Genomic DNA, 21,675 nt, shown 5'->3' with positions numbered 1-21,675 from the left:
TACTCCACAGTGAGTGAAAAAGCAAGCCATGTTAGTGCAAAGGGAAATATGTTTATACTTGTAATGCAGCGTTTTCCAGCCGGAGGCTTCGGGGACCTGCTGTTTTCCTCCGTATCTTTATTTGATAAAGTGAGGAAATAAATGTATTATAACTAAGGGCAATTCAGTGACAAATTAGCAACTGGTGTCCATTTTGGTGGCTTTTGAAGATATCTAACGTCTGTCAAATGGCCATAAAATGCTTCTAAAGGAATTCCTGTGGCTTCAGTGAAACAGAGCCAGGACCTTGAGCACGGGAGAAGAACTAGTCTGAAGGACCACAGCAAAACTCCTCCTGGCTGAGCCCATGGCAGAAGCGGGTGCTGAGAGATATCCTACCTGAAGTGGGGTCCCAAGTTGAGCTCCGGACCAAAAGGTCTGTCAGTGACAATCGTGGTGCCGATGCCGACAGCCTGGACGGGGATGACATAAGAACGACTGTTCTCTATGAACAGGTTCACCTCGTCCTTGAATTTCTCTGTGTCATCCAAGTTTGCTATGACGGTCACAGACACTTTGCTCTCAGGGGGGATCACTCCTCTACGGGGTTCAATCCTCCAGCGCGAGCGTTTGCCAGCCTGTAAGACAAGCCAAACACCAATGAGGATGGAAACCATGGACCCTGGTCTCTTGTGGGGTGCAGGAAAAGGAAGGACTAAAGATATGAGGGTAAAAAACATAAAGGCTTAATTTCCCTAAATCTAAGCTACGATGTATGGAAAAAGCAACTATGCAGGAGCTTACACAACCTGCAACTTACCCTCCTTTAACAGACTCACTTCATTAACCCTGTCTTGCCCAACCCAAGAGATGCTCATCCTCAGGAGAAGGTTATTCCCCCTCTTCTTTTGGTCTCTCTTTCGGAGTGCGCACCAAGGGAAGCTACTTTCTCTCTCCTGCCTTCCCAACCATGGTGGCCAGGTCTGCATCAAGGCTCAAGGCCAGAGGAAGCCAGGACTGCTCAAATCCCACCGTGGGATACTGCTGAGAGCCTGAAGAATAACTCTGCAAAACCGGTCGATCAAAACCCCAACACCAAAAGTCTTCTTTCCCAAGAGTTAGGCAGTGCTTCTCAACAGCCCCTGAAGGACTGAAGCACTCAGTCCCCACTGACCATCAGCTGCAGCGAGGTGCCCCACTGTCCTTGGCTTTGAAACATTCATTTTTAAGTGTTTATAGCAGGGCAGTAAAGAAATAAGCAGAAAGAAAGGGCAAGACATGCCCTGTGGGCATGGCCCGGGCTTCCCAAACATTCTCTTCCTCTGGTCTCCCACAGACCTCCCTCTACAGATGGGGCAATAAGGGTGCTGGACCCCCAATTCCATTTAAAACCATGTTCGCAGGGAGCAAGCTTGCAGCAGACAAAGAGAAATGCATGCAATGCTCCCTGGCCAGCCTGAAATACACTGGGATGTAGATGTACGGCTTCAAAGTGTACACCACAATGTTAGTGGCACACGCACTCCACAGTTCAGTGCTGTATTCGGGACAACAGGCACTACTCACCCAAAACACCTCAGTATTGTAAGAGAAAAGGGTTTTTATATATATATATATATTTTTTTTTTAAATGAAAAGCAATAACTTGCTGAGCATTCAGGGTCCCGGCAGCGTGGGTAGGCACCCCAGCTACAATAACTCCTCAGGCTGACTGTGCCCTGCACGGAGAGCGGGTCAGGGCTGCATGCCTGCATCCCAGGATGGAGCACGCCAAAGGCATCACAATTATTCCAGGCGCTGGCAAAACTAATAAACTCAGTTCCATTTCATTTATCCTCTAGAGTTGCAAGAGAAAGTCTTAAAACAACGGCAAGATAAGGGTGGAATCACAGACTCACAGAATGAGAGGGGTTGGAAGGGACCTCTGGAGATCACCCAGTCCAACCCCCCCACCAGAGCAGGGTCACCCAGAGCAGGTTGCACAGGAATGCGTCCAGGTGAGCTTTGAATATCTCCAGACTCTGCAACCTCTCTGGGCAGCCTGTTCCAGTGCTCTGCCACCCTTGAAGTAAAAAAGTTCCTCCTCACGTTGAGATGGAACTTCCTATGACCAAGTTTGTGGCCATTACCTCTCATCCTGTCACTGGGCACCACTGAAAAAAGACGCCCCATCCCCTGGCACCCACCCCTTCAGTATTTACAAGCATTAATAAGATCCCCCTCAGTCTTCTCTTCTCCAGACTAAAAAGACCCAAGGCCCTCAGCTTTTCCTCGTAAGAAATATGTTCCAGTCCCCTAATCATCATCGTAGCCCTTTGCTGTACCCTCTCCAGCAGCTCCCTGTCCTTGAGTGGAGGAAAGTAGTCGGCACAGGTTAAACCCTGGGGCTCTGCGTCTCCAGGGAGCGCAGGCGAGGCTTTTTTCACTCCTCCTACACCTTCCACATCCATTATTACCTGCAACCTTACTCTCCAGCCTTCTGGTTTGGGACCTCATACTCTGTTAGGGAATATTCTTATATTCCCTTTGAGGTCTGGCTAATTATCATTTTGGTTTCTGCACCCCCCGACACTCCCTGCCTGCGGAGGGGAAGCAGTGCTTGAAAACCAGGCTGAACCTCAGGGTGTTTAGCGAGACTGGAAGATGGCAAACAAAGCAAAAACCTGTCAGCAGAGCTCTACCTGCTTATCCAGAGAGACTACAGTCACTGAAACTCCATCAAATCAGCACCACATTTATTTTCATCTCAAAGGCCAGTGACGCACACAACCCCAGGCAAGTAGACAAGAGAAGACTGACCTCACTCACCACATAGGATCCCACCAACCCTTTGCTGTTGTCCCTGCATCCCATGCGTAGCCTCAGTGGAGCCTCAGAGGCATCCACTGCGCTGCCATCAGCCAAGGGCTACCCAGCCAACACATTCATGCCAAGCCGGTGGGTGTTAAGTCTTCATTGACGTTAATGTACAACTTTTCCTCTGATTCATGCTGACACAGGGTAGCTCGCTTGAAAAGGAGACCTGATAGCTCTGCTCCAGAGGTGAATCTGCAAGTCTGCTATCTGACAAAGCTCATTTATCAAAGCTTGGCAACAAGCCGGGCAGTAAATTGTACCCAAGAAACTATTACTGAGGAATAACGATGGGCTGTCTTGACGGAGCCAGACTTTGAATTTCCCAGGGTGACCCAGCGCAGACCCACCAAGCCCTACCAGGCTAACAGCCCACTCCGGAGGAGTGTGATTTGCATCGCGTCCTCATTCCTTCAGTCAGCGTTTGGTGCGGGTCCGAGGGGCAGAACAGTGCATCACTGAACAGGAGACCTGCCGGGACCGAAAGGCTCTGCCGGGCCACATTCACTCAGGTTTCTAGGGCAGCTCCTGCCTACACCCAGCCAGGCTGTGTCCCAGAGACAGGAAAGAACTGCTGAAGAACTCCATCACTTTGGAGAACAAGATCTAACTTCTGATGACACCCCTGCTACTTGCTTCTCCCTGAATGCTCTGGAAAATGATGGAATAGATGTACGCACTGGATAGACAAAGACAGTGGCTATTTTTATCCCTGTAGGAGCTTGCACTATCGGACATCAGAGTCCCTGAGTGCTAGGCAAGGGTAGGGATCAATCACTTAATCAAGAAGTTCAATGCTAAGATCATTAGCTTCTCCCAGGACAGATTTCCATTGTGAATAAGAGCTGCCAAAATTTGATGATAACAGACACCAGCGTGCATCTGAGAGACGGATGGATGGAAGGATGGCTGGCTGCCCAAAGGGACGACTGAGGAGCCACCACACTCCGTTCTCTTGAAGCTACTCAAAGCGAGTTAATTAAAGGGGTCTGGTCATTCTGGCCTTGCACAAGCGAAAGAGGAAGCAGAACTCAGTATTAAAGATGCAGCTGTACTTTACCAAGCCATAGCTCTAGCGAGAGAGCGTTCCCACCACGTCAGGCTGACCCATCGCTCCTCGTGGAGATTGCACATGATGGAGAAATAAAACCCCATCCTACATCAGTTGTGCGGAGAGCCTTGTCCCAGGTGTTTTCGCAGTCCCGAGGTGGGGGACCCCACCTTCTTCGTTTCAAAGCTACTCTTTATCCGCACAAACTGCCAGTGGCAGAAAACAGCGCAAAAGCACCCCGAGCCCCAGCACGAGGTGGAGATCAGAGCGCGAGGCTGGCTAGGTGCTCCCACCAACAACCAGCCTCCTCCCGCCACCTCAGCACCAGCATCTCCTCGGCAAAAGCGTGAGGACCACCTTGGTTTAGCCTCTGCCCCAGCGCACCATCAAGGGGATGCTTTATGAAATCAAGAGGCAGAGCCTTTAAAGCCAGTAAAAATATAAAAACTAAAGCGTGGCACTCACTGCCACTGACAACGGAGCCTAATTTGTCACGCTTGGTTCAGCTAATAGCAGACTGGTGAGGGAGCTAACGAAGCCTGTCTCCACCTCTGGCCCCTGCCCACAGCTCACCCCTCCAGACCCCCTCTGCCCTCCCCACTGAGCTGGGGAGACCAGTGCCACCGCTCCGCACATCGGGGTTCGCCAGCCAGGACTCGGGCACGGCTTGGCCGGCTGCTGTCCAGCACAACATTTAGTAACCAAACTCCTCCTGCTTTTCCTTTGGGAAAAGCACTCTGCTGAGTAACTCTTGCTTGTAGGAACATAATTGCCTTGAAGACTTCTACCCTTCTTTAATTCAGTTGGCCAACGGGTGCAGTGCAATACGACAAGCTTAGTTTCCCTAGAGGAGCAGAACAACTTCTTCAATTACTGAAATACAGCAATTTTGAAAGGGCATGAACTCAGATAAGATACCTGACGTGATAAAAAAAACCCTCCTCCCTGTGGCCAGGTCTCAGGCACCTTTTCCAAGGTCTCCTCCAAACCTCTGCTCCCCTAAGAGCCACATGCCCTGGACCTAAGCCTGTGCAACCCTGGCAGGGACACGGCCTTCCACCTTCCTCAGGTTTTCATACAACCGGTCGCCAGCACAAGACCGGACCCTCCTGGCCCTGACCCCTGTTCATGACTGATGGCATGAGTTTCCAGGCATGGTCCAGCTCTGGCATGACCAAGCTGGGTGGAAATCAGCAAATCGGTGCTGCTGTATTAGCAAAACACAGCCTTTAAAAACCAAACCAACGGTTTCAGTCTAAAGGTGAGCTTTCGGAGCACCACGAGGCTCTGGTGGGACAGCTCTGGAAAGAGTTAAGCCTATGCATCTTATCTTCAAAAGCTCTGCTCACCTTGGAAGAGACCACGTTATTCAGGGCCAATGCTGCCCATACCCTGCAAAGTTAATGTAACACTCCTCTCTAAACAGCATTGCAGGTATCGTTTGAAGGGCACGGCACTGCCTGCGTCTCGCTACGAGCAAACACTGACAGGCTGCCTAATTATTCAGATGCTCCGGGAAACAAAAAAATGAATGTAATTTACAGTAGATTTTAAAACCACCCTCTTGCCAACTCAAGTCTGCTCCGACTTCAGCGAGAGCAGTTGGAGAGAGCTACGAACAATGCTGACAGGCTCTGCGAAGCCTTCCCTCCCGCAGCCTGCACAATTCGCTCAGATAACAAAACCACGCATCAGCCAGAACAAGAAACAGAGTCACTAAAGCAGCATCCCTTTATCGGCACTGTTTTTAAGTTTATCTCCGTGTTTTGCTGTCCCTCTGTACGACCATTTCTTTCACAAAGGGAACGTCGTCAAAAGCTTGAGATAATAAGCAATGAAATTAGTAAATGAAACAAATCCTGCACTAAATGAGGAGAGAAGCAAGTATGGGAATGGGAACTGCATGTTCTCTCCTTGCTTACACCGAGTTTGACCAAGAGCCTTTATACGCTGCCTCAAAATCAGTTGATTTTCTGCAGTGAATCCCAGTGAGAAGATAAACAGTTACAGCTTTTTTCTTTTTTTAAAACAAACAAAACTTGGTCTCTTCTGCAACGTCAGCTCCAGTTGAACCTGACGGCAGCTCATCCCTGGGAAGGTGGAAGGGGATCTGTTCCCCAGGCGCTCTCCTGAAGACGACAACACATCCAGCTGGACAGCTGCTGCTGGAAAAACCAGGAGGCAGTGAGCTCCATCAGAAGCCCAGGGCTCTGGATTAGGGAGGTCAAGGATCCCATCAAAGGAGACCGGACCTCAAAATTAGGAAACAGAGCACCATCACTAGAAGGGGAAGTCCCAAGAAAGTTTTTTTTCTCTCCTCCCTCATTACAAGGCACCAGGAAACCACCGTTTGCCTCCCTGCGGTAGCACATAAAAGACCCAGCACAGTGGTTATGCAGGCAGAAGAAAGCTGCCACTGATTAACAAAAATTACACCCTAAGCCTGTCTTCTCTTTCCTGATCACACAGGCGTGATACGCAGCTGCCTTCCGTGATGCTGAGAGACATCATTCTTAGCAGCCGAATAAAAGATGCCCGAGAAGACAGAGTGACAACGAACAAGTAGGAAATGATCAAAGAAAGATGCTTTTCCCTCTCTGCCTTTCTGCAGGGAGAGCAAACACTTCCATTAATCAATACAACTCTTCCGCACTTGTCAATATGGCAAAAATCAGACACTTAAGGAAACAGGAAAAAAGATGACAGTGGCGGCAAGGAGGAGTAACAGCCACTTTTTTCAGCAGGTCGCATCAGCCCCCAGCTAAGCTGCAGTAGCTCCTTCATGTTGACCTACTCCTCCAGTCTTTTTTACCACGAAAAAGGCAAATCCTCCCCTTGCTGGATCCAGAGGATGCTCTAACGGGGCTGCCTGGCAGCTGGGAAAGCAATCTGACAAGGAAAAGTACAGACAGACACAAGATTCAGGGGATGAGCATGGGATGACACGCTGGCCCCAAGGGTCACAGCCCTGCAGCTACCCTGGCAAGCAGGGATAAGCCAACAGAGGACTAGGGTACGGTGTCCCTACACTCCACTACAAACCCAAAAAGCCCCATCGCAATGCACTGCTTCGGAGATTTTTTTTATTTCCTTCCTTCTAGTGGCAGAGATGCTCAGTGCTGCTCCCCGCAACTCATCTGACGGAGACAAGAGGGGTATAGGGAAGCCCGTGCACGAGGGGTACTCCAGGTAAGTCGCTATCGTGGAGTGAAGTTATCCACAAAAAACATCTCAGCTTGCTCAGATAATGCTCTTTTCTCCCATAAAGCAAGAAGAAAGCTCGACTTGACAGGAACAGCAATTTGCACGTGATGGTTAAGGACACCACCATGGCCATCTGCATTACAGCATTTCCCTTTTCTGTTCTGAACAAGACACCAGCCTTTTATTTGCCCTGTTGCTGCCCCTTAATCTAATCTCATTCAGTTTGTTGAGCTGCCAGTCAGCGTGCTGTAATGTTGCTGTGAAAATTTCAATCAATAGCTCTTTCTTTCGAGTGGGGAATCGTGATCTACAAGCCTAACTGCGAAAAGCCACGGTTTTGAGATTAGCCATCAAACGGGAGACAGGGAAATCACAGCTCACTGTCCTGCAGCAATCTCCAAGCAGGAAATCAAAGCAGCAGCTTTGGCATCTTAGAGAACACAAGACTTGGGTTCAGGAGCACAAGTGAATGAAGGATGCCCAGGTCACCCACCAGCTAGGCTAAGGGACAGCCGGAGCCAGTTCTGCTCTCAGATCTACATGTGCAGGTCACCCTGCCACCCGACCGCATCTCAAATTTTATCTCCAAAATTATTCAGTCCTCTCTTCTTCCCATCAATAAACTGCCAGGCAGCCTAAGGCAGCGGCAAAGGGCCAAACTTCAACCACGGCAGCAAACCAGCACCAAAGTAGGCAGCTGCTGGGGGCAAGGGAGTAGCTGGAGCACACCTCGCCTGCCACGGTGCTGCTCCCATCAGGCAGGCTCAGCATCACGGTCTTGAAGAGCCTGAAGAGCCCTTGCTGAAACACCTGATCCAGCAGGTTCCCGGGACCTGCCTCCTTGAACACCTCCAGGATAGCAGCAGCTATCCTGAGAAGCCGAGACGCTCACCATGGGGTACCTCCGTGCTGGGGAGTCAGCAGAGGGGCTATGGAACAGCAGAGTCTATCTTTACTGCAGAAGAAACCATCCCTGAACCACCTCATATTACTGTTCGAGTTATTGATTAGCACAATATTTGCAGAGATCGCCGGGAAGCAGGATGGGATTTATTGCCCAGTCTCATAAGTTAAGGCACAGAGGCAATGGAGAGGCAGATACACCCCTGCAAGCCCCCTGGGTGCACTGCAAGCTGCCCAGGGGAGGGAGGGAAGGCATCACACCCCGACAGCAGTACCTAAACAGAGCTCTGCAGGTCAGTCTTGGGTACAAGCATGCAAAACCCATCATTTATACACCAGTACCACCCATCTGAGGTGGCTTGCTCTCTGCAGAGGTGGAAAGCAGGTTTTCGTTGCGGAGCTAAAGAAAGCTGCCCTGGGAATCCCCCACTTTGAGGTTACATTTATGCTCCTGGGCACAGAAACTGGAGTTAAACCGCTGGAAAAGCAGCAAGAGGGAAATCCAGCCTGGGTTAACCAGCCCCAGAAGTCCAACCCACCACAGAGAAGCACAAACCCCCTCCAAACGCTGTTTTCCTGCCTCGATCCCCCCTCCAGTGGGGAGCACATCCCACCCAGCCTCAGCACCCGAGCCCTTCCCGGCTGCATCAGCCCTGCTCCCCCTGCCAGGGAAGCACCAAGCTCTCCTCCTGCTACGCAGCTTGTCACGCTAGGCAGCCTCCATGAATTAAATAACCTTCTTCTGCAGCTACTCTCCAGAGATGCTCTGCAACACAGACTCCGTCACTACACCACCCTTACAAGCATATTTTTGTGCAACAACCCAGCTGGGGTGACCCCCCGTAAGTGTGAAACTCGCCTCACCACGAGCAATTGGAGGACAGACCTCGCACCCTAGTCTCTATCGTTAACAGGAGGTTGAGGCAAAGGAGATGCAGATGGAACAGGGAAACCACAGGGAAACCCATGCTCTTTCAGGAGCAAAGGGCCACAGGGTTCCCTTCATCTCCTAGAGCTCCAAAAGCATGAGTCTCCAAGCTAAATACCTTCCACAAAATAAAGGGAGAACTTGTAAAAATGATCAAGACTCATTTCTGCTCAAAAATCTATACAAACTCTCTATTTTACTGAGGGGTGCCCCAGCTAAAACCACCCCCAGAACCAGGCTCCTCTTACCGCATTGTGATGGAATCTCTTGCTTTCTCTCTCGGAGAGTGATATGGAAATGTTGTGTATAAAAATCAAGTCACAGGCTATTATGGACCAGTCATTTTTGTTGGGAAATAGCCCCACAGATACTTACCATCTCTGCCCAGAAGGATGCAGGGATGACAGTCTGATTGGAGAGTTGGAGAGTTCGGGAAGTGTCTTGCAGAACTTGGATACTGCCAAAATTTATCTTACTCGGATGCACGTAGACAACTGGTCCTTCTCCAATGCTCACTAGATGGATTTTCTGCTCCAAGAAGCAGGTAGGAAAGATCAGAAAGAACAGGGAAAGTTTAAAAAGATTAGACAACTCTAAGGGTACTCCTAGACTGAGGGATAATTAGGGTGGTTTGAAGTTTTCAGTGTTGAAGACTGAAACAGAAAGCCTGGAGCAAGTGTGGGATCTGGAGGGATCCCATCTGAAAGCCACAAGCTCCCATTATCAGGGGATAAAGAAACCCAGTTTCCCATGCTTGCTCTTTCACACCTCCTCCACACTGTTAGCTCTCCTTCCGCTACCCTGTGCCTGCTCAGTCTTGCCCCAAACCACCCTCCCTGACTCCTGCTACTGCACAGCCCCACTTGAAGAGTGACTTTGTTAACATTCCCGAAGTGACACCGGTGAAAACCAGCCCAAGTCAGAAGCAAAGCAGGCTCTTCAGAGTACGGATCACAGAATCACTGAGGTTAGAAAAGACCTGTAAGATCATCAAGTCCAACCACCAACCCAACCCCACCATGCCCACTAAACCATGTCCCGCAGTGCCACGTCCACACGTTCCTTGAACACCTCCAGTGATGGTGACTCCACCACCTCCCTGGGCAGCCTCTTCCAGTGCTTCACCACTCTCTCAGGAAAGACATTTTTCCTAATATCCAGCCTGAACCTCCCCTGGCGCAACTTGAGGCCATTTCCTCTTGTCCTGTCACTTGTCACTTGGGAGAAGAGATCAACACCCACCTCCCCACAACCCCCTCTCAGGTAGTTGTAGGGAGCGATGAGGTCTCCCCTCAGCCTCCTCTTCTCCAGACTGAACAACCCCAGCTCCCTCAGCCGCTCCTCATCAGACTTGTGCTCCAGACCCCTCACCAGCTCCGTCGCCCTTCTCTGGACACGCTCCAGCACCTCAGTGTCCTTCTTGGAGCGAGGGGCCCAAAACTGAACACAGCATTCAAGGTGTGTCCTCACCAGCGCCGAGTACAGGGGCACGATCCCCTCCCTACTCCTGCTGGCCACACTGTTTCTGATACAGGCCAGGATGCCGTTGGCCTTCTTGGCCACCTGGGCACACTGCTGGCTCATATTCAGTCGGCTGTCGACCAACACCCCCAGGTCCTTTTCTGCGGGGCAGCTTTCCAGCCACTCGTCCCCAAGCCTGTAGCGTTGCGTGGAGTTGTTGTGACCCAAGTGCAGGACCCGGCACTTGGCCGTGTTGAACCTCATACAATTGGCCTCAGCCCATCGATTCAGCCTGTCCAAAAGTATCATGCTAGTTAGTTGTCTCTGATTTGTGCTTATGTGTATTCCTGGTATTATATGAATAACAGACATTAATTATTAATTACATCATTGAAGCAGTATTTTTTCTTTTGACAGTCCGAGACCCCAAAGTTTTCTTCTTGCAGAACTGGTGCAGACTATTGGAGGAATATGGATCTCTATGCTAAACCACCTTCTCACATCATTAAAAATGGGAATTTATCCAGTCTGGCTGGATTTCATCGGTTCCAAACATCCCAACTCTTAAACAGCATCTGAACGCATAAAACTCACAACACTGACAAGCTGCCGTACAATTCACTGGAGGGCACGGAGTATGATTTAACCACAAAAGAAACCAGACTGATGTAAAATCTTTAATAATGTCTGACTCAAGGAAATGGCATTGGCAGCTGTCAGAATCGCTAGTCCAACTCAGCCAGAAGGAACAGCATCCAGAAACGCTCATCCCTTGACAGAACACTACTGCGTGCAAGTAAGAGCCAAAAATCACATATCAAGGCTGGTACCTCAAAAATAAGGGACCTGAAGCTACACATGATGCTGGACCTTTTATCCCTCCGGGAGAAGGGAGGGATGGAGAGCTGCAGTCTGGGCGATGCTGCCCAAAGCTCCCAGGAAGAAGGAGCTGGAGGGAAGAGCTGTGCCTTGCCAGCTGGCCTTGCTTCCACGTGACAGCAGGGCATAAGCAACAAAGGCAGAGCAGAACCCTTTGGAGATGGGCAGAGTAACATCTGGGGGATGCCCAAGCTAGCTGGCTTCAATTAGAGTGTCTACTAACACCACATATCCTCGCCAAGGAATGGGCTTATAAAAAAAACCCCCTTCATCTACAGTTGTCTTAAAAGGGATGAGAAAAAAAAACCCATTCAACAGTGTTACAGGCAACGTGGCACACGGGGAAAGGCAGTAAAAGGAGACAGCAACTTTGCCATCAGTCATATTGCCACACATACACACCCCCTCCTCCAGCAGCACTGCTGGCTTTGTCGATGGGTATGTACTGTCACATCTGATCATTTAGGAATGAAGAGCGTCTGTCCCTGGCAGACAGCCACGGTTTGAGTGACCGCTTCATTCTGATAGAAACCAGCTGCCAAATGCCCTGCGCGTGGCACACGAGGCTGCCTTGCCACCGTGACCCCAGCGCTGGGGTTTTACCAGCTCCTTAATGCAGGACATAACCTCCAGTGATGGTGACTCCAACAAAAATAAGGTGTTCAAGGAACCTGTGGACGTGGCATTGTGGGACATGGTTTAATGGGCATGGTGGGGTTGGGCTGAATGTTGGACTTGATGGTCTTACAGGTCTTTTCCAACCTTAGTGATTCTGGGAGATTACATACACCAAATGGAAGCTGGCATGCAGTCACTGACAAAAGAAAATACGAGGCAACAGACCCATGGAAGGACCCTACACAACCTGGATGAAAGATCTGTATGATATTTCACCTAAAGACTTGGTATCAATACCAAATGGCCTAACCTAAGATAACAAGAGCAAGCTTAAATTTTGCTTTATTGGAATACATTGCAGTGATTCCCCTGAGGTCAGATTCACATGATATGATCTAGACAGGCAGGATTTGCCACCAGTGCAGGGTGTATAACAAGACGGTTAGCTATTCTGCTAGCTCAGAAAGCTCTGGACCAAGGAATGACTGAAACAACACCCAAACTATAGGGCAGTCCTATAGAAAATGCAAAGAACCTCACCTGACGGCCAGAAACTCAGGTCTGTGCTGCCAACATACCCAGCAAGGTTCCTAACAGCACTTGCTGGGTGCTAGAAGCAACCGAGCATAAACGCTGCACGTTAAAGTTCAACTTAATGGGTGCACGCACTCGCTCAAGCTCATGCTGGTCGTTCCTTTAAGGACAGCTAGGATTCTCCAGCTGAAATGCTCGCCCTTTGGGCCAAAAATTGACATATTCCTCTCCAAATAAAAACAATTAAGGTAAAGTTTGAAACTATACATGGTTTAGCCCAAGGGTAAAAGCTTTGCAAGAACACTGTAGGTTAAACAAGCTAACAGTTAAACAGCCAGGTTATTCTAGGGGGGAGAAACCCTCCTTTTTAAGGGAAGCATGTCTTCTATTTACAAGCAATTGTTTCATCAAACTTCAGACTTCCCTGCCAAGCCTGCATTGCCCAGCCTTCCTGTTGACTGGTTTACATGGCACACCCACAAGGGCCTGGGTTGAGAGGTTCAGTGGCATCCAGGGGCTTCAGCAGCATCATTTCCAGTCCTTTTAATGAAAGTTTAAATCCCTAAACTACTTTCAAAATGTCAGCCTTCCTTTCTGTTACAGAAAGCTTAAGGTTCCCAGCAATCCTCTGACATCCTCTTTCATGCTCAGAGAGATGACAAGACATTTTAAAACAGCTGCTTCAAAAGTTAATACCATTTTCAATTAAAGATTAATTAACTAAGTTTGCTGTAGATTTCAGCTAGATGAAGCCAGGACACTACACACAATGTTCTCTTGCCTACATTTTGTTGTCACTGCTGCTGTCGCGTATGCCTGAATGCAAACAACGTCTTGTAGGAGGCTTTAATCGAGGAATGCTTTGCCTCATCCATTTCCAAGCTTGGTAGAAAAAACTCCCTGTGCTCCAGATGCAAATGGTGCTGAGACTCACGTGTCTGTGGCTGGGACTTTTGACAAAGGGATTTGATGGATATTTCTCAGACGCGATGGGCCTGACTTCAGAAAAGCTGAAATCCAGCTTTGCACAAAACATCACTTCAGCATAGTTTCTTACATGCTCGCTTTAGCAGGATGCGGGGAGGTCCCTGTGTGCTCCTGAACTAGAGTCCTAATGACACAGCAGTTGCTGCTCATCTAATATCACAGCAGAGTGTGAGACCCAGGGATTGGGCTGGGTTTCAGACTGGGCTTGTTATCCCATCTCACATATCCGTAATGAAACGTGGTGTCAGACACTTAGATTACCACCTAAGAGAATACCATCCTTCCTCTTCTCTAGGCATTAGCCGTTGCTCATGCCATGAATCCCTTCTTTCCTTGTCCACGCCAGCCATATATTACCAGTTCTTGTTTTCCCAGGAAGAATCCCTGTACACTTTACGCCCCACCAAGACGAGTCGCACAAAGGCACACATCTCCCCTAACACTCACCAGTGGGGATCCTTCACTCCCAAAGACCGCAACGTGAGCAACTGTTTCCTTCTCTCCCATCACCTGGGCTTCCAGCATAACTGGGACCTCCACCAAGCTGTGAGGCTGGATAATCCCACACGGCACAGGGCTGGAGTACCACACAGGAGCATCCTTCTTGTGTTCCTATAAGGCAGAGAATCAAACCCAACATTAAAGCTTCCTCAAAGGTCACTGAACTCCTTGACATCTACCACAATGATAATTCCCACATATTTTTAAAAAAATCCCTAGGAGAAAGCAGAAAGGCACAAAACCAGATGCAAGACTAGTATGAGCTTAGCGTCCTGAGGGGGTCCAAGAGCTGCTGCAGGCACAAACACCCGCTCCTGTGCTAGCAGCCTCCTTGTAGCAGCCTTTCATGACCCTCTAAGTCCTCCTATGTGAACGCACCCCAAAGACTAGACTATAAACTGCTTCCTAAACTTGATATTCAGGCACGTTCCTATTTAACTGCTTCCTAAAGTTTCTATTCGGGCAGGTTCCTGTTCTCAGCAAACCTTTAGGTTTGAATATAAACCAGCAAGGTCTTAACCAAAACTCTTTTTTTTCCCCTAATAAACCCCTCGATAACATTTGAGGGCAGGAGGCGGATACGATGACAAACCTGAGGAAGAACCATGTAGCAGCCTGGAAGATTGCTGTCGTTCGCAAGGGTCAGTATCTGCCGGTAAGGGAATTTCAGAAAGCACCGTCCAAATGTCATGACTGGGTTGAGCACTCGCAGCCGAGGAACTATGCATCTAGGCAGAGAGATGACCAAAAGAGAATCAGAGACCCTGAGAGAATGTAGAATTTCCTTACTCCCCAAATAGCACGAAATAGAGCATAGCACGTGTCACTATCAAATGGATGTTTAATACCCCTACAGCAATAAATTGCCTTTAATTTCTTTTTATACAACAACCTCTTGCAAAAGGAGGAGCAAACCCTGAGTCTCAGCATTGTAGGGGCTGCCAAGTGCCCAGGCAGAGCACCGTGCCCTGTCCCAGAGCTGTCTGATGGGCACCTTCGCCCAGGAGGCTTGCGAAGACACCTTGCACCCTCCTGACGCTCCCAGCAAGGCATGAGCTCCAGCGGAGCCTTCCCACCCATGACCAGGACTCACCAAGCCTCAGGGAACACAAGACCCCAGTACCTCAGTAAAAATGACTCTTCTCCCATACCACTCTTGCCCTGCCTGAAAACTCAGCCGTTTACCCCAGCAACAGAGGGCACAAGCCACCACCTGCCCCACGCAGCGAGTGGTCACCCTTTCCCCATGTCTGTAGCTACCTTACTCCGCAACCCCCACAGGGCCATACACTGTCTGCTCCCATTTGCACTCATTTTACAGAACTGCAGCCCAGGCACTGACTGGATGACTCTGCCTCTTGCAATTAAACTGACATCCACTGCAGCACAACAGCATCAAATCCGGCTGCAGCAAGAAAAACTTTTGGCTTAAGTCCGGGAACATTAATGCTCAGAAGAACCAGAGGAAAGAAAAGAAACCTGAGCTCCCAGAATCACTAAGGTTGGAAAAGACCTGTAAGATCATCAAGTCCAACCACCAACCCAACCCCACCATGCCCACTAAACCATGTCCCACAGTGCCACGTCCACACGTTCCTTGAACACCTCCAGCGATGGTGACTCCACCACCTCCCGGGGCAGCCTCTTCCAGTGCTTCACCACTCTCTCAGGAAAGACATTTTTCCTAATATCCAGCCTGAACCTCCCCTGGCACAGCTTGAGGCCATTTCCTCTTGTCCTGTCACTTGTCCCTTAGGAGAAGAGACCAACATCCACCTCACCACAACCCCCTTTCAGGCAGTTGCAGAGAGCAATGAGGTCTCCCCTCAGCCTCCTCTTCTCCAGACTGAACAACCCCAGCTCCCTCAGCCGCTCCTCATCAGACTTGTGCTCCAGACCCCTCACCAGCTCCGTCACCCTTCTCTGGACACGCTCCAGCACCTCCATGTCCTTCTTGGAGTGAGGGGCCCAAAACTGAACACAGCATTCGAGGTGCGGCCACACCAGCACCGAGTACAGGGGCACGATCCCCTCCCTACTCCCGCTGGCCACACCATTTCTGATCCAGGCCAGGATGCCGTTGGCCTTCTTGGCCACCTGGGCACACTGCTGGCTCATATTCAGTCGGCTGTCGACCAACACCCCCAGGTCCTTTTCTGCCGGGCAGCTTTCCAGCCACTCTTCCCCAAGCCTGGAGCGTTGCATGGGGCTGTTGTGACCCAAGTGCAGGACCCGGCACTTGGCCTTGTTAAACCTCATACAGTTGGCCTCGGCTCATTGATCCAGCCTGTCCAGATCCCTCTGCAGAGCTTTCCGACCCTCCAGCAGATCAACACTCACGCCCAACTTAGTGTCGTCTGCAAACTTACTGAGGGAGCACTCGATCCCCTCATCCAGATCATTAATAAAGATTTTAAACAAGACCAGCCCCAAAACTGAGCCCTGGGGGACTCCGCTTGTGACCGGCCACCAACTGGATTTCGCTCCATTCATCACGACTCTCCGGGCTCGGTCGATACCTGGCTGTGAGAGGCAATGCCAACACCTCCTTGCCAACACCATCCACGTCCACCACCAGCGCCAGCTCATATCTCTTCACAGTGTTGGAACACAGGGTGACCTGGTGGAAGAGAAGACCATCAAATACTTGATCACTCCCAACAGCCATTGTCCATGTGTGGTGTCCTCCAGTTCTCCTTCCACAGTAAGGAAACGGATGATTTTGCTCTAATTCTTCTGCTGGTCCTTGTACAGAGCACAGGCTCTGGCAGTAATAAAAGTCTTCTGACAATATCTGCTTTATTAAATACACCATGCAGTTATCAGGGTATATACAAAGTAAATTAAAGCACAATTAGACTAATGCTCTACTCACCACTGTATTAAAATTAAGGGACCAATTTGTAATCTTGACTACAATAACATAAATCCAGAGGAAATCTGTGGACTTGAACGGAATGAGTTCAGCTTTACGGGGGGAAGGTGAGAGCAAAACGTGGCCCAGCAGATGCTGTGCAGTTCGCGGCTGCCAGAGCTTTTTCAGTCCCCATTGGAGATCGCTGCAGTGAATACAGCTCCTTCTGCTCAACAGGACAGGAGAAATAAGACCAGGAAGAAAGGCAAACTGCTTTATACAATGACATCTCTCTTTTTAACAGCCACCTTCTGTTCTCATTCTTCCTCTGCCCACTTTAAATCAAAGAAATCGCTCTAAGCAGCTCTCAAAAACACAGGAGTGGCTTCTGTACTTGACTATATGGTACAAGACCTTCCGCTTAGGATTCTGGAAACAAAACGGTGCTCCTTCTGAAACGTCCCAGAGTAACCCAGCCAACAAAAGCCTAACACTAATGCATATATCTTACTCACATTATGCTAGCAGCACTAAAGCCCTCTCATACATCAGTGAAGCTTCAGCTCCACCTGCTAAAGCACGTATGGCCGGACTCTTCCCATACCTCGATATCCATGACGCCCTGGGAGCGGATGGTCCCTCTGCACGGTGTTATGGTAAATTCGGTTGGCTTGACGTAACCCTGGGCTCCCCTTCTCCAGGATGGGGGAGCGTTGTCCGACATTTGAACAAAACTGGTAACGCTGGGCTCTCCTGAGCCGTCCCCAGGAATGCGAAGGGTGAAAGTCATGGGCACCAAGGAGGTGTTAGTGAGGCGACATGCCAAGGTGCGAGGGAAGCCTAGGAAAAAGACACAAATATGAATTTATGCGCCAATTAACCCGTGATTCCTGGTGTGAGTATCCTGTTATGATAAAACCGCACCTGGAGTTTAGCTCTTCTCAATCTGAATTAGAGCTAATTGAGAAGCTAAGCAAGGAATTAGTCATTACTTAAGCTCCATTTTATGCTGATCAGAGATTGCTTCCTCGGCAATGGCCACTCTTAATGATGCCGAACACCAGAATTTCATCTCTCTCTGAGGACTGTTCTCACATGCCCCAAAAGCAGCACCAATTATTTCTCACTTATGAGCGTGCACCCGGACAGACCATTGATTCTGAAAATTCAGTCCATAAAATTCCCTGTTAACTTTGCGAACACTCCCACAGTTTTCAATATATAAAAGCAGTGTATTGTCATTGAGGAGAAGCTCCAGTAAGTGAAAGGATGGATGCAGTTGGGTACCACAGCACAATGCAAAGCACTCTAATGCAGTTTCTCTAGGCAGCATCCTTAAGGCATCTCCTGTTTTGGGGTAACCAGACTCAGCTCGTGACAACTTGCAGCCCACTTCACAGGAGGCAAGCCTGATGCTTGCTTAGAAATTAGCAGGAACCGTGTCTCACCTTACCTAACAAACGGGGACATCACATCCACGCTGCACACTGGCTTTGGTTACTGCCCGCAAAGGTTTACATCACTTCAGCTTGGATACTTGCTTTCCATAATGGAAAAGCAGTGATACAACCACTCGTGGTGGGAATGTGCTGCAGAGACAGAACATCAGCCCACAACCTGCTCTGGAGTGGACATCTGGCTTGGCTGGCCAGCTCTGTGAGAAGGAGACATCTCCCATGGCCTGCTTACCAAGCGTTACTTGAATACAGGTGGGGAAGAAAACCATCTGCAGACACAGCAGATCGTTCATCCATGCCCATCGACAGTGACCACTGCCCACCTCCAGCAACTACTCCAGCAAACTAAAAGGACAAACACAGACTTCACAATCCCAAAGGAGACCGAAGTCTCCAGGGGCAGACAACAGCCAGCAGCAGAGCTAAAAGCAGCGAAAATACAGTAGCTGCCTTCAGCTGAAAAGGCCTTATTAACAAAATCAGATTAAAAGGATGAATCTCCTATTACATAACCATATTTCCGCCTGGTGTGTTTCTTGTTTTATTTATTCAAAACGAAATAAAGAAGTGGCAGAGTGGTGATGTAGGGAGGGGAGGAAGCAGCTCAGGGAAGGTAATGAGTTTTCTTAGAAAGTCCATGAACAGCATGAAAACAAAGGCATCCTGGGTGCAGAATGATAATGGCCCTTCAATCAATCCACAACTGATTTCACATTTCAACTTCAGAGCACCTCAGTAAAAAGCCTTTTGTGAGACAGAGATAGAGAACCAGAATCTGCATTTCAATGGAGATGCTCTGGATGCTCAGCCACCGGCTCCATCAGCAGAGCTGGGCTTTCGGCAGGGAAGGAGGAGCCCAGATCTCGGAGGACATCAGTGCCCGATGCCGAGCTTTTGCTTGGGCATATTACCTGGGAGGTGAGAACGAGGTGCCCTCACAGCACTAATTAACATCTCACACTAAAGGTCAGGTGGGAAATGGTGTCCTTGCCTTGCAACAAGCACATTGACCCAGAGCAGCTACCGGCTAGTACGTGGCTCAACTCCCTTCTCCTGCAGTCCCATCCCCTGGGACCTTCTGGGACAAGGACTTTCACAGCCATTCTGCTGCCAAGCATTGGGAGCTTGGGGCTGAACAGACTATGAGGGACACCAGAAAACACTGACTTTCTGTTCCTTTGGTCCTATCTGATCTCACGATGGCACAATACTGCCTAAGCAACCAGCAGCCCTGGTTTTAACACCTGGAAGGCTGCTATGGAAGAACACAAGTGACATGCTCTTATGCGAAGTGCTCTGTTTTGGTAACGCACAGACCTCTCAACCTATGGTCCAAGCCCAGGGCACACTCACCGAAGGAGACGTCACCGAAGCAGAGGGAAGGTACACTGAAATGAAAAGTCGGTCCGATGACACAGCCCCTGTGAGAACAAAGACAGGCAGAGAAGACATTGGTTTGGTTAAAGAGAAATGCAAAGTGTTCAGCTTTCGTTACCGCCCGGAGGGATAAACGCTGTCTCAGAACCACAGTGGGTTTCAAATCAACCCGTCGCCCTTCTGCTCAGCACGGCATCCATGTGGACAGGAGACAGGCAAAGCAAAGTGGTCAGCAGCTGATAGCTGCTGATGTGCCTTAGGGCACCTTGTCAGGCAGGGTATGCCCCCAAGTTGCTGCTGGCCTGATGAAGGACCCTGAACTAGTGATGGCTCCGTGCCTCAGTTTCCCCATCTGTAACGTGCTGACACAGAGGTCTCCACGCAGAAGTGGACCCATTGTACTAGCTTTGCCAGCTGCAGGTTCTCTGCTTTGGTATTTCTTTGCTGGAACTGGTGTTCCCATGGAGTATATGAACATCTTGTCCTCAGAGCATCTTGATCCATGCAATCATTAGGCATGCAGGATTTGGAGGCATGAAGCCAGGGGAGCACCCAGACACCCACTGACACAAGAGCAACAACAGTTCTACACAGCGGACAGTTGAATCTTGGGGGAAAGGATCAGCTTGTCACCAGTGCACCAGCTGACACATCCAAGAGCAACACACGTGTCCAACCACCGAACATGGATGTCCTGAAGCCATCATACCCATCCTTAAATTCAGCAGCCAGGCTCCAAACTCCAAAAACTCACCAAAACGCACCGAAATCAGCACTTGGAGCTGCACAACATTCATTAATTTAGTTCATGGCTGATGCCAATCAATGCCAGCTCTGCCTCTTAGTTAAAAATCAAGGACCACAGTGAACGGTGCCTTCTAGTTTTAATCACAGGACTGCCACTGGGTCTGTTCGGCACATCAACAGACCCCAGCATCCCGCAGGAGGGCCCTGCGTTCATCCGTGGTGTCCCATTTCCAGCATCCCTTTCTAAACACCAAAGAACCAAGCATTCAGGACCTTGTAAGGTTGGGTTCCAAGTAAAGAAGAATCACCTACGGTTTGGGCATCTTCTGATTGCATAGTCAAAAAGCACTCAAAACCTGACTTTCAGGAGTTTCAATCCAATACTAATTCTCAGTTCTTGGAGCTGAAGCAGTTCCTGAGACTAAGTCAGGTAGCAAATCCCTGCTGCTGATGAAGTTCCCTCTCCAAGGACCTCACATAATCAGACCTAACCTCCAAAGCCCTAACAGCTTATTTTGGATGAAGCAAAGGGAGCAGGCATGTTTTCCGTCACAGCACTTGCCAGGAGACGATGGAAAACTACCTCCAAACCAACCATGACTGGGGATCACGCTGGGAAACTGCCAAGGATGAGCCTTGCCAGGCAAGCGGAGAAATGACTGCCATTTCTGCTGAGTGCGCCGTATCTGGGCTCAAGTGAGTTAACCTGAATGACTGCCAGAAGGCTCGGGCAAGGAGCCAACCCAGAGCCCTGTGCACCACAGCTGATAACAGTACAGCTTGTGAGAAAATGGGGGAAAAGGCAGTGGTTTTGGCAACTACCGCGTTTTACAGTAGCATTAAGTAATGCACTTGTGAAGGGAGATCAGGGTCCTTGCAGAGCACGAAGGATAACACAAGGTGGGAGAGGAACCACTTCACTCATCCCCATTCCTTCCTTTGCAGCCCAGTGTCCCACCAGCCAGCTCACCTCCATTCAAAAGAACTGGGAGTTTTTCTCCATGGAGGACTAAATCCAGTGCTTAAAACCTCCCGACGAGGGAGGCTCAGCTTGACCTGGTGGGTGGACATCTCAAAGGCTTTTGAAAAACAAACAGCTTGACTTGTGGGGCTGGAGAATGAGAGATAAGGACTGAATAGGGATCCTTGAAACAAAGGCAAGGCAGAAATCAAGGAGGCAGATGACATGTCAGAAGAGTGGATTGCAATGGGAATTACTGCTGAGGGATAGGTGTACGGGAGCAGGCGGGGATGTTGGGGTACCCTCAGATGGGCTGCACAGGAGCCACCAGCCAGCAAGGAGGAATACAAGGATGGGGAAGAAATAAATAAAAAAGGACCA

The 21,675-nt window shown here is 49.5% G+C and overlaps 1 protein-coding gene across 1 annotated transcript in view; it reads right to left on the bottom strand.

Moving 5' to 3' along the window:
* HYDIN (HYDIN axonemal central pair apparatus protein) overlaps positions 1 to 21,675 on the bottom strand; it is a 150,582-nt gene that overhangs the window by 72,488 nt on the left and 56,419 nt on the right. The window contains exons 12-18 of the mRNA XM_059825082.1: positions 19,563 to 19,630; positions 17,357 to 17,592; positions 16,418 to 16,518; positions 14,491 to 14,626; positions 13,845 to 14,009; positions 9,294 to 9,446; positions 379 to 617 (exon numbers count right to left, since the gene is read on the bottom strand). Coding sequence (XP_059681065.1) covers positions 379 to 617; positions 9,294 to 9,446; positions 13,845 to 14,009; positions 14,491 to 14,626; positions 16,418 to 16,518; positions 17,357 to 17,592; positions 19,563 to 19,630 — 1,098 coding nt within the window. The remainder of the gene's footprint in view (positions 1 to 378; positions 618 to 9,293; positions 9,447 to 13,844; positions 14,010 to 14,490; positions 14,627 to 16,417; positions 16,519 to 17,356; positions 17,593 to 19,562; positions 19,631 to 21,675) is intronic.

This window comes from Gavia stellata, chromosome 15, assembly GCF_030936135.1.
Source record: "Gavia stellata isolate bGavSte3 chromosome 15, bGavSte3.hap2, whole genome shotgun sequence".
Taxonomy (NCBI): domain Eukaryota; kingdom Metazoa; phylum Chordata; class Aves; order Gaviiformes; family Gaviidae; genus Gavia; species Gavia stellata.
Note: the sequence above shows the minus strand (reverse complement) of the source record. Positions and strands in the feature narration are given on the sequence as shown.